The sequence below is a fragment of the Telopea speciosissima genome, chromosome 9, assembly GCF_018873765.1.
Source record: "Telopea speciosissima isolate NSW1024214 ecotype Mountain lineage chromosome 9, Tspe_v1, whole genome shotgun sequence".
NCBI lineage: Eukaryota > Viridiplantae > Streptophyta > Magnoliopsida > Proteales > Proteaceae > Telopea > Telopea speciosissima.
Window position 1 is genome coordinate 12,357,055 of NC_057924.1, and position 12,724 is coordinate 12,369,778.

The 12,724-nt window shown below is 38.1% G+C and overlaps 1 protein-coding gene across 1 annotated transcript; it reads left to right on the forward strand.

Moving 5' to 3' along the window:
- The first annotated feature begins 3,275 nt into the window (after positions 1-3,275).
- Positions 3,276-12,724, forward strand: LOC122639770 (39S ribosomal protein L47, mitochondrial-like). The gene is made up of 3 exons (XM_043832723.1): positions 3,276-3,531; positions 4,106-4,263; positions 12,532-12,724. Exons 1-3 carry the CDS (start codon positions 3,333-3,335, stop codon positions 12,637-12,639), a joined length of 465 nt encoding a protein of 154 aa, XP_043688658.1. The 5' UTR covers positions 3,276-3,332; the 3' UTR covers positions 12,640-12,724.

The following is a 12,724-nucleotide window of genomic DNA, read 5'->3' on the forward strand; positions in this document are numbered from 1 at the left end:
ATCAGTTAAAACTAAGAAAGAGAGATGATCAATTCGTTATTTGTATCCTGCAACTCCTTATTACAAAGAAAAGCACTGTATTTCTGCCACTAACCCTGGTGGTCCTACTGTGCACAAAAAAGCCTAAAAAAATTCTGAATTATCTCCAAGAAAAGCCATGCACAGATACTCAAGCACAATATAGCATTGAGATTGATCCGAAATAACATTCTTATCCTTCTCCATACAAACTGTTCCAATATCATACATTTAAGAAGAAACATCATGAAGTAAAGAAAAGAGCTCCCAAGGCCAGCCTGCTTGAGGTTCGTGGCATAGCCATAGCCATGTCCCAAGCTCTTGGCAATATGTCCAGATGTCTAAGCTTGTCCATGCCAGCTCCTTCGTTCTCTGCAATCCCTGTTGTGAATCTGTGATGCCCTAATTTCTGGATTCTGGTCGCATCATGAAAAACCATGATCAATATTGGTCACAAAAAATTGAGAATTAAATAGAAAGGTTGAGGCTTATCCCACCTCACCATTCAAAGGATCAAAGCTGCCATCAGGGATAGGGTGAGTTAAGATTTTAAGTCACAGGTCCATTTAGAAAGAGTGTAGAAAATAGATTTGGGGTTGGGTTTATCATGATGGAAAATACATTTACTACGAGACAATCAAATATAATACAAAATGATTGTCGCAATAGGTACAATAACAGAAGAAGCTTGAAGGTACTCTATATGTATGCCTAAGAGCCCTGCAACCCAAATTCTCTAAGTGAAGTGACAAGAAATCAGTAGATGCCAATTTGTTTTTAGTCTCTTATTGCAAAAAGCACAAGATGGATCCAAATTAACAAGATGAGAAAGCTTCTTCCTAGTATTTAGAGCACCAATAAGAACTTCCAACAAAAATATTTTAAAATTTGGGATGGATTTTCAGACTCCAAACAAATTTCAACACCTTACTACTAGGTTGATTAATAGACAATTTCCTTTGAGATTGAATTAAACATTTTGCATTCACCCTGGTAGTAAAGACACCATTTCTAGTGTAGGTATAGATCCAAATATTGAGAAGGCTGCACACTTAACAGAATTTGTATGATTGCTTTTGCAATATGAGCTATAAATAGATAAGTAACTAAATTATAATTCCATTTACCATGGTACATAAGTTCATTTACCTTAGAGAAAAATGGTTTAGTGGGACATTGTCCAGAGACACAAAAATTATTAAGGGTCATGCCAAATAGAGATACTAAATCCACCCCTAATCCTGTCAACATATAATCATAGGCAATACTTTAACTAAAGTATTCCAAAATTAAAGACCCTTTTTTAAGCATAGTACGAGAGTCCAATAAATCATTATTATGGAAATAACAAATAACAACCTTTCAAAATTCTAGCCCATTATTGATATTTGGGTATCAAAATAGATTGCCCCATCACTAATAAGATTAATCGTCGATCTACAATATATTATATTTCTAATTTCAAAAGCAACATTTTTATTAAGAACATCACTTTTTTTTTTCAAAAATTGATTTGTGTTGGCCAAACAGATCTTGAAACATGTAAAGAATAGCATGCATAGTATATCATTCTTATTTTTTTGGTGAATAATATATCATTCTTATTACCTTTACAAAAACATAAAAGTTTCATTAGCAAATATGAAATGCGTAACTTTTTGAAAATACTTGTCAATCGTAATGTCTTTATACATATCTAAGTCCCTATAAATATTCAACATAGGCGATAGACCTTCCATGTTTATAATAAATAAATTGGGACTAAGTGGACAACTCTGACAAATACCTCTAGAAGATTCGATAAAGCCAAACTTGTTAGAATTATGTATTCATTAAACCCAAATTTCTTTGTTTTTTTGTTCTTGAATTATTTGGCGTATTTTTTACCATCCTGTTCACATTCTAAGCAATTTAAACACTCCCGTATTGTACACCATTTTTTTTTCCGTTCCCATTTTAATTAACTATGGTGCCAACTAGTCTACCACACACCATTTTAGAGGTCTTTTTTTTTTTTGGGTAAACACCATTTTAGAGGTCAAAAAAGGTTTTTCAGGACAGAAACGATGAAGATGATAAAGGTAAAGAACAACGTTGTGGACGAGAAGCGTTACCAAACGCAGCCCAAATCCATTATTGAAACCTTTTTCGTTGGGAAGTAGTGGAGATCTCATACGTTATTTGCCTAGTACGATTGATTGTTTTGGACCGGTAAATTCAGGAACGACCCCGGTTTAGTGACCAGGCCGGTTTTCTAAGCAATTATACCCATTCTAGCACCTTAAAATGTAAACAGTAAACTCTGAAGGGGTCTGTTGTTCAGTCGTCTTCTCTCACTTCGAGGCTTCGAACTTCTCAAGAAACGAAGCAACAAGCGTCCCCAGTTCCCTTCTTAGTCACCCAATTTCGTGTTCCTGTCAGCAGCTGATCATCTCTAGAAGGTGAGCTTCTTAGTTATCTGTTCTTGAATACTGATTTTTTTTCTCTTGATTGAATAGGTACGACACATTTGAATCAACTACCAAATAATAGACTTCTCTGTTCTCCTCTTATAATGACAATGACCCAGTAATCAATGTTCTTCTCTGTTCTTTTGTTCTAATGGAAACCTTTCCTTCAATGCCGAACCGAAATCCTTCACGGATTTTTATGTTTATTGTCATAAAAAAATAACTTCAGACAACTTTTCTCCTTGATTTAATATGACCCATTTGAATCAGTTTCGTCTGGTTTTTTTTTTCTTCTTCCTATCTGATGATTCTAATGCTCCAGCAGCTTCATTTGTTTGAATATTACGTGTTTGTCTTCACTTGGGCTTTCTGTCGAACAGCTTTCGGCCATGTACATTATGTTATCAACAAGTTACAACATTTCTAGTCCTCTCTCTCTCTCTCTCTCTCTCTCTCTCGGACTTCCGGAGATCAACATGGCAAGAGCGAGTATAGATTTATTAATTACATAGTGTAAGAACTTAAGTTGGAAAATTATCTCTGAGCTGCATTCCTAATTATAAACTGTGCATTAAAAGGACAATTTGAATATGTTTTGGTTCCAAATTGCTTAGTGTTGAATTCATAATTTGAGGGTACTGGATGATACATTTGATTTTAAGTTAAATTTTTAATGACTCAGTTTCCTGTTTGGTTTATCACAATGACTCTTTCCTTCTTGGATTAAGCTTTAAGTAGAGTCCTTAATGTTGAAATGCTTATTATATGATTCTCCTTTCGTGCAATCTTCTGAAGTAAATTGGAAAAAAGTTCTGATAATTTGCTGGCTTATTGAAAAGGTTGTAGAGGAAACTTGTCATCAGCATGTTTACAGCAAGGTTTTTGGGAAGGACATTCCTTGCTGCAGCCAAGTCAGAAGCTTCTGCTACGACTGCTGCAGCCAAGTCAGAAGCTTCTGCTGCGGGTGCTGCAGCTTCTTCTTCTGCTAGGACATCATATAATCCTTTGGAGGAGTTCTTTGAGGCAGATAGAAGTCAAGATGATGAGAAACCTGTTGTCTATGGTACAATTTCTTCTATTCACTGCATGTTAATTCTATTTTTCAATCATAAATTGGTTTGGGTTTCCATTCGTTTTGGTATATTTAATGCTAGTCAAGTTTAAACTGCTAAGGTGCTTAAGTGTCAAAACATGATTTGCAAACTTCACACTATTTTAATATATAAATAGATAAATGGCATGTAGTAACCAAATATATTTATTCCCAATCACAAGTGTGAAGCAGAGAGTTTATTTGTTTGTCAAATAGTAAAAACCTTTTTCTTTGTGTTTTAGTTTTGTATTTTAGGTTAACTTAACCTTTGGTCGACTTTGGAGTTGAGTGGTGGAAAACATGATTGTTTTATTTTCTTGAACCTTCTTTTTCCCTTAATATAATGTAACATGCTAATTAGGGGCATGCTTCCGATTTGAGGTATGAAAATGAATTCAATATTTTGGCTAGGAATTTTTCTGCAATGCATTACATGGACCCTTATGTGCATGTACATCTTAACCTGGAGTCAACAACTTAAAATTTCATAAATCATAGAAATAGACTTTGAGGCCTCTCTTTTTTTTATTCCTGTCTTGTTCAGGTCGCAGTTGGAAGGCTTCTGAATTGCGTCTTAAGTCTTGGGATGATCTTCACAAGCTATGGTATGTGCTGCTGAAGGAGAAAAACATGCTTATGACTCAACGTCAAATGCTCCATGCACAGAACCTACGATTTCCAAATCCAGAACGTCTCCCCAAGGTACATAACAATTCCTTTGGCAGTCACCACATGCAGCTGTAATTCTTTCTGCTCTAACCTTTTCTCAGAAAGTGTACTCTCTTTCTCTCTCTCTCTCTCTCTCTCTCTCTCTGTGTTGGAGAGGGAAAGCTGAACATTGACTCTGTTATTTTAAGAATTTAAATCTTTTTTATGTTTGTCATTCTTCCACTGAAACATGGTTGTTATTATTCACCTTTGCTTTTGGCGTTCATCATAGTTGTCAAGGCGTCGAGGCGGATTTCTAGGTGCCTAGGCGGCTGCCGCCTTGAACTGGTTTAAGTGAGGTATCAAACCAGGTTTTGGCTCTTATTTATGCCAAATATCATAAGTAAATGTTCATTTACTTAAGATATTATTCATACATAAGCAAATGCCCTCTATTTGAATCCAATAAAAGTGATTAAATATCAAATTCCAAAGGATAAAAAGTCAACCCCCCAATTCAAGAACAAAAACTGGAATTTTGGCGATAGGTGAAATTTCCAACTTTCTAATGCTAGGGTTTTTCTCAAATATAAAAATTTCATAAATCTTAATATGGTAAAACATTACTAAAAACTAAAAGTGTGGTAAAATATTCATTTGTTTTGATATCTAAAATAATGTTTTCATTCAGAGCGATTTTGACAGCATTCGCGCACACCAAATAAGGTTTGACCGAAACATAAATATAAATCAAATTTAAGCAATCTTGGATTTGTTGGAAAACTGGTTTTGTGATTTACCTAATACAAAAAGTCTCATGTAAAAATAAAATCATTTGATCAATCAAAATTCTTAAGAGAACAAGAACATTTCTCGAAATCGAGAGCAGGTTAATTATTTAGCTTGCATATTCGGTTCTGTTGTCTTCTATTTCTATGTTGATTTTTGATGACTTGATGTGGCTTAATATTGAGTTTTGATGACTTGATGTGACTTAATGTTGGTTTTTGATGACTTGATGTGGCTTAATGTTGATTTTTGATGATATAAGGTATATATTGTAGCATACTAAATAATGTTAGAAAAGAGGGGAAACAAAATAATGTAATTCCAGATGGATGTCAATCCAACTAAAACCAAAACCAGAATCTGCTTGGGTTTAATGCAATCGGTTAGGGCAGAATGGAGGATTAGATGAACTTAGGGTTAGGGTTTGATGGTATGGATAGGAGAAGAAGGGTTGGGGGGTTGGGATGAAAGCTTACTTGTGTTGGATGGATCCTTAGACTGATAACAGATCTGAGTAACTAATCTTTGAACCTTCACACAATCCGCAACAACAAACTTGACAAACTTGAATGCACTCGAAGGAGAGAAAACAGTGAACCAGTGAAGGTTGTCTCAGCCTCACCTTCACAGCCTATCTCAGGACAGTGGAATGCATTAAAGCAATAATCTTCTTCATTAAATCGTGGGGGGCTCAATGGAGCTCTTTACATTATATAACCTTCAAGGCTGGACATAAAATAAATCCTAACTATGACTAGGACTCAAAATAGAAATAGGAATGCCAACTAGGACTACGACTCAAAATAGAAATAGGAATGCCAACCAGGACTACGACTCAAAATAGGAATGCTAACTAGGACTTAGGACTTCTAATTAGGATTCAGATTTGCACTAGGAATCCTAATTAGATTACAACTCAATAAAAATAAAACATAGGACTTCTAATTAGGATTCAGATTTGCACTAGGAATCCTAATTAGATTACAACTCAATAAAAATAAAACAAATACTAAAAATCCTCATGACTGTTGCTGGTGTAGAGATGAATCCCTACACCTACCCAATGGTTACTTAGGCTGGTGTAGGGAAGAATCCCTACACCTGCGGCTGGTTTTAGACAGCCAGTTTACATCAGGGGAAATAAAAAATAACACTTGGGCGCCTTGGTCGCCTAGGCAACTCCTAGGTGGGCGACTTATTGCCTAAGCGCTTAGACACCCCTCCACCGCCTTGGGTTGCCTTGCCGCCTTGACAACTATGGCGGTCATTAATATTTCATTACTTTTTTGGATATTGTTTAATGGATTGTATCATGTCTCATTGTAAACATGTTTCCTTCTTCATATACTGCTGTCAATATGTAATGTCACTCCTTAGTTTAAAAAAAAAATCTTCTCCAATAGCTCTTGCCATCTGATAACCAAGTGTGGAGGCATCAGTTTGCTGCTTTGGCAACTTTGGTATCACAAATCACTTTCTATGTACATCCATGTTGGTCCTTAAATCTTGGTACCTGCCCTTTATTCCAGTGTCTGTGATGGAGAGTTTCTTTTTAATATGTTTATGGCATAGACTTGTTGGACAATGGCTGACACTAAGAGGGGGGTGAATCAATGTTAGACTTTTTCCCCTTTTAACTGACTACTGAAGCTTGCAACTCACTCCCGACACTGACAATAATCATAACCACAGATTGGCTGGGACAATCCCAGTTTTACCAATTAAACACACAGTCTGTGCACATCCACCTCACAACCATTATGTGTTCGGGTGTACTAGGTTGTACACACTCATCCTGCAATGCACACACATCACTCCAAATATCCACATATACAATCACAACAAGCACACAACCACAACATAGGGATTCTTACATGGTTCAGCACAAGCCTAAATCCACGGAGCACTGCCCCAATTGGGCTTCATATATGCTCAATACTCTACTGCTTTAGTCAGCTGCAACTGTCAAGGAGCAACCTCCCCTAGTTTACCCAGCATACAACCAGGAGGGCCTACAATTCCAAATGGCAAGGTAGCTACAACTACCAGGGAGCTACAACTCCCGTGTTCAGCACACACTGAACACCCCATATATAAAATAAATGGGCTTATAGATGTTGATGCCCTTCAATATAGCGCAACTAGACTAGGATATCAACAATATACAACCTAGCTAGCACATATGGATACAAGAATACAAATGAAACTAGTAAAAAGTGGGAACCCTTACAACCATGCTCAGTTTCGATTCCTGATACACAATGGAGCTATGAGTCACCAACCTTGGCTTTTGTGAACACTGGAATCTTCAACTAATCCCCATTAATGGAGAAACTTGAATCTTCAAGTGAAGCAAGCTAGTGGGACCCCTTTCTTCTTCTCTTTCTTGCAAAACCCTCTTTATATCTTCATCAATGCAAATCAACCTTTCAATGGCCTTCAATGGAGCTTAATGGCATTTAAGAATGGTGGTTGGAGATAGTTAATGCAACATCAAAGATTCCATCTTCCTTCTTCAAGTTTTCTTCTTTTTCTTGGTCCCTTTCTCCTCCTTTTCTCCTTCTCTTGTGTTATTCACAGTCTAGGGCTCATTAGGAGTTTATAGTAAAAAACCTCACCTGATTTGGACTTAAAATGAGCTCACAATGCTCAATTGAATCTCAGCCCTTGGATCGGCTAGTAGGGGAGGGTCAGGATGGCTCCAAAAGGGTCGTGATGGGGAGAACTTGCATGAGTCGATGGCTCAACTGTGGATCGTTGAATCAAGGTTCAAGAATGTGCGGGTGGCACCAGGAGCGCGTGATCGGAATCTTTTCCGTCGTGTGTGATCGACAAAATGGCTTGACAAATGATCTCTCGCGAAATGGAATCTGTTTGGATAAGCTTTTGTGTGCGTAATGCATGAGATTGGTGATTTGATTCAGTGTAACTTGGTGCACTAACCTTTCTGCACTTGACCAATCGAAACACAAGAACCAGAATCTTTTCCATCAATTAAACTGAGCCCGAACACGCTTGAACTCCGTCCGCTCAATTTGAATCTTTACAATGTTGCATGATTCTGGCGGTTTGTCCCTACTACTATGCATGCACGTGCACAATTTTTCTGGGTGCTTGACCTACCAAAACACTCAGAAGGGCATCTCTGCCTAAAGGAGATTTTATCTTGATTTGCTAGTTAGTTACTTTGAACAATACCTTGAGATCCATTTTGATGGTCAAGAGCTCTATTTTGGGTGCTTTACTCAGACATTTGGTCGAACAATTGATGGACTCACCCATAATTAGCCATTTTTATGGCCTATCACTTGCCCCATGCGTGACCCTGGCCCTGCTGCCTGTGGCCCCTGTGCCCTTTCTGTGCGCACACTGCCGGCCCTTGGCTAGCCTTTGTGCGTGGCTTGTGGCCCCTGGCCCCGGGTGTGGCTGCTGCTGTGGCAGGTACTGCTGCCTATGTGTGGCCATGGTCTGGATGGCCCTGCTGCTGGCCTGGGCTGCGGCCCATGCAGTGACATTCGGCTGGCCTTGTGCTATGGTCCATGTGGCTTGTGCTGTGTGCCGCAACATTTCCAAAGACCAAGACTACTCAGGTTTGCATGTTTTTCGTGCAATGATACAAAATCATCATATCTCCCTCATACGGAATCAGATCGATGCGATTCCAGTTGCGTTAGAAGAGACTTGACACACTACAACTTCCTTGTAGACTCATCCTTCCAACTCTGTCAGTTTGCCTACCCAATTTAACTTCAAAGGTGAATCGTGTGAATCTATAAAGTGACTTTTCAAATTGTGCGAGCACTTCACTCAAAGCTTCCACAAGCTGCCAAACATTGAGTAACACTTCAATACACTGCCAAACATGCCCAGATACTGCCACATCACTGCCATTGCTATTCTCAGCCAAACTTGCCACTGTGCACTGTACACAGCTCCAACTGACAGTGTTGACAACAATGGCAACCATGCAACAACAAGAATCAGATAATTCCACATTTCATTTAAGCTTTTAGGATTATTGCAGACAAAGAAACCCAAAGAAAGGGGGGGGGGGTTGGAAGAAGAAGAAAGATGAGCAAAAGATAAACTACTTTTGTTCCTTGCTTGTATTTCCTGTGCATCCTTGAAATAAATAAGGACATATGGCCATGGTTATGCCTTCTCTCCATGTTGTATGTTAGATTAATGTACGGCTGACTGTTGACTTTTAATTCAATAAGTTGGGAGAAGTACTGATGCGAACCCGGGTCCACCCAGATGATAAACAACTCAAATAACAATGGTAGTGACAATTTTGTAATACAGACAAATCAAGCCCTTAGGAATAAGTTAGTAGAATATGGACTGTTAAGATTATTGTGTTTAGTTGTTAGTTGCTAGACATTAGTTATTGTCTATTGTAGGGAAGTAATTAATATGTTTTTTTAATAGAGACTTATGTGTATATCACACATAATTCTAGCTGTCCGTGGTTTGTAATTATAGATTTTATAAGTAATAATCACATATGCTGGCCACAGTTTAGATTTTAAACCTAACCGTGAGCTCTCTCTCTCTCTCTCAATTTCTTCTCTGTTCTCCTTATTCTTCTTCTTCATAGATCCTGGTTATTAAGATCAGGTTTTGTCATAGGGATAAACCGAAATTAACTTAAAAGAGGACAGGACAATTCTGGAAAGCGATATGGGGATCGGGAAAATAGAATCAAAGATTATGAGTCAAAGGTTATAAAGTAATATAAGTAAGAGGGTGACCTTGAATGTAATTACAAGGACTTACCCTCTTCTTCAACCTCTCAACACCCAAAGAGAGCAGTGGTTGTGAAGACCATGCAATCAAATCAGCACTTCATGCGAGACAAAAAGCCCATGAAACTTTAGAATAAGGTTCACTATCCCCTAACCTCTGAGTTTCAACTAATAATAAACCAAAACAGCAAGTATTAATCATAAAATGAATTCGTGAAGTTGGAGAGAGTGGTAGTTGCAGGTGGCAATTGGGTTTTAGAAAGGATCTTTCAACAGGGATGATTTCAGCAGCCAAGGCATTAGAGGTAGAGTAGCCTAAGGTAGGGAAATTCACATTCAAAGCCGGAGGAGAATAAGGAATGAAGAAGATTGATGCTCCTTAGGACTGAACCCAGTTAATGGTAGAACAGGATACTATAGCAGGAAAACAGGAAGAAAGAAGTAAGGTAAAACCTGAAAAGAGAGAAACTCACCACATAGATAGATAGATAGATAGATAGTGGATTACAATCTGATATAAAAGACAATGGAAAAAAGAGAAAATTTTCCTTCCCCATGCAGTGAAGGTTCACCACACCATCTTAGGTTCACACACTCCTATAGGGTTTTAGTGTGTTCCCCAAAATACCCTCTCAATACCCTTCCGCATGCATCTGAAGCCCAGCTGTGAATGAATTCCCATTCACCGTGGCTGAAAGAAAACTCGGTCCAAGGGAAAAACTCCTAAACAATCTCTGAAACAGAGGTAGAGTTTGAAACAAACTCCAACTCATTCCTATTGGATGCTATACATGAAATAAGAATATAAATAATAAATGACAAAATAATCTCTATATATTCCTGCGTGTAACTGCATCAAGTACTGCTCTTTATACATCACTTACTTTTCAGACCAGATTTAGCAAATATTCGGCATTACCATGTCAAAGAGCATAATGTCATGAAAATCTATACCTCTAGAGAGATCAACAAGGTGATCCATCGCAGATCAACCTTAAGGGGGTCAATTAGGTCTGGAAGATATGCTGAGAAGCCGTCGTAAATGAATGAGAATTCACTAGACCTTGGAAAAGGAGCCAATTCTTATGCTTCATATGACACTTTTTTATATGACTTACGAAGAGGTGCGTACCCAGTGCATAAGGCTCCCACCACTGCGGGGGCTGGGGAGGGTCATAATGTACAGAGTCTTACGAAGAGACTGGACAAAATTTGTCCATGTGTAATACAAATGAATGAATGCATTAATTTTCAATGGTTTGATTTAGATGTTTTAAAAGGAAAAGGGGAAGGCAGAAATTTTATGGATCAAAGTACTGAGAAAAAAAATGTACATAGAGTGAAACAGTGGAGGATTTTTGTAGCTGACTGCTGACCCAAAGTAGCTGGTGCATGGATGCTTGAATCGAGTAGAATTAAGTTGGTAAGTGGGGTACAATTTGACTATTCGACAGAGACTGGTTCCAAGTGATGAAGAGGGAAGGATCTACCACTAGCACTACACGTGAATCCCTGCCTAATCCATGCCAACTTAGGCATTTAGCAGTCCCAAATCTAAAGTTAAATTACATTAATGAATATAAGAGAAGTGGGATGAGAGTCGTTTTCCATGGTGATTCTGAGGCTTCATATAATAATTTCATTTAAAGTTTCTTTGACGTGGCTGTACAGTGATCAATTGGTAGTAGATATGAGCTTAAATAGCATGGAAATATGGAAAAGGATAGTAACCTCCCCCCCCCCCCCCCGGGTCCCCCATCTCTCAAGGTTCTTTCTGCTGCTGGGATTTGTGCGAAACTAGAGAAGGCAATTACTTGTTTATTCTTCTAACCTCCTGGTAACATCAGAAAGCTGGATCTGCAGCAAGTGTCAGGTTTTTTCAGTCAGAAAGTGAAATAAAAGTTCCTTTGTGGGTGGTAGGACAAGCCACTATACATTTTGGGGATATTGGATACTGAGAATTAAAATCTATTTAAAGTTTTCTCTTATCTTTTTCAGTAACCCTGATGTAATATCTTAGTATCTCTTCCACTTTCACTCTCTTGTGGCGATGCAGGAGTCCTTGATACATAGAAAGAGCCATGAAGTTGTCCCTTTTTTTTTTCATTTTTCATTTTTTGCTAGCACAGAGCCAGTGTACACTTTAGGTCTTTTTAGGAAATTTAGAATTGAAAAACAGTTCCCAACTCTGACATGAACTCTTCTGGGAATTTTGTCCAGACTCATCTTAGTATCTCTGCAGTAAAAACCCTAACCTCATACTCCACTGTCTTGTTGGGGTGCTACCGTATTTCAGTCTTTGGAGCTGCAGAAATTGTAAGAGGCATGACATTTTCAGGCCTGAGGAGGAAGGAGAGCAGAAAGATGAAGAAAACATTGACCTCATTATGATTTTTTACATTTAGTAGCACTCGACATATAGCTGTTACTGTTGGACCCACTTTAGTACGAGGAACAGCCAGGAGCTTGAGGATCTTCTTGACATACAGAAGCCCTGGAAACTAGATTTCATCATGTGTTTGGGTTCTGGGATTTCACTGGCTGTCATGTTCATTCTTGGAAAGCTGAGTTGTTCTCTTTGGTTGTCATTATTGAATGCTTCATATTTATAATGTTTTTCTCTTAAAACTTCATACTGATGGCCCTATCATTCTATTATTTTTTTGTTTCCCATAAATTTAGTGCTAATTGTCCTGGTGATGCCCATTTCACGCACAATGAACTACTAAGCATTATTAGTTTTTTCTTATTTAATTACTTTTCGAGTTCTTATTGAAAAATACAGGTGAGGAAGTCAATGTGTAGAATCAAGCAAGTACTCACAGAAAGGGCAATTGAAGATCCTGATGCTAGGAGGTCTGCTGAGATGAAGAGGATGATAAATGCTTTATGATGTCTTCTGATTTTCGTGTACCCCTCCCCTCCTTCAACTTATGAAACAATTATATTCTTAGTTCTGGTGGCAATCCTGTCTGTCT

Bases quoted from the DNA above. Each gene is read 5' to 3' on its own strand.
- LOC122639770 (XM_043832723.1), top strand. From the start codon at position 3,333: ATGTTTACAGCAAGGTTTTTGGGAAGGACATTCCTTGCTGCAGCCAAG. The intron at 3,532-4,105 runs GTACAATTTCTT...TGTCTTGTTCAG, and splicing joins TGAGAAACCTGTTGTCTATG to GTCGCAGTTGGAAGGCTTCT. The intron at 4,264-12,531 runs GTACATAACAAT...TGAAAAATACAG, and splicing joins ATCCAGAACGTCTCCCCAAG to GTGAGGAAGTCAATGTGTAG.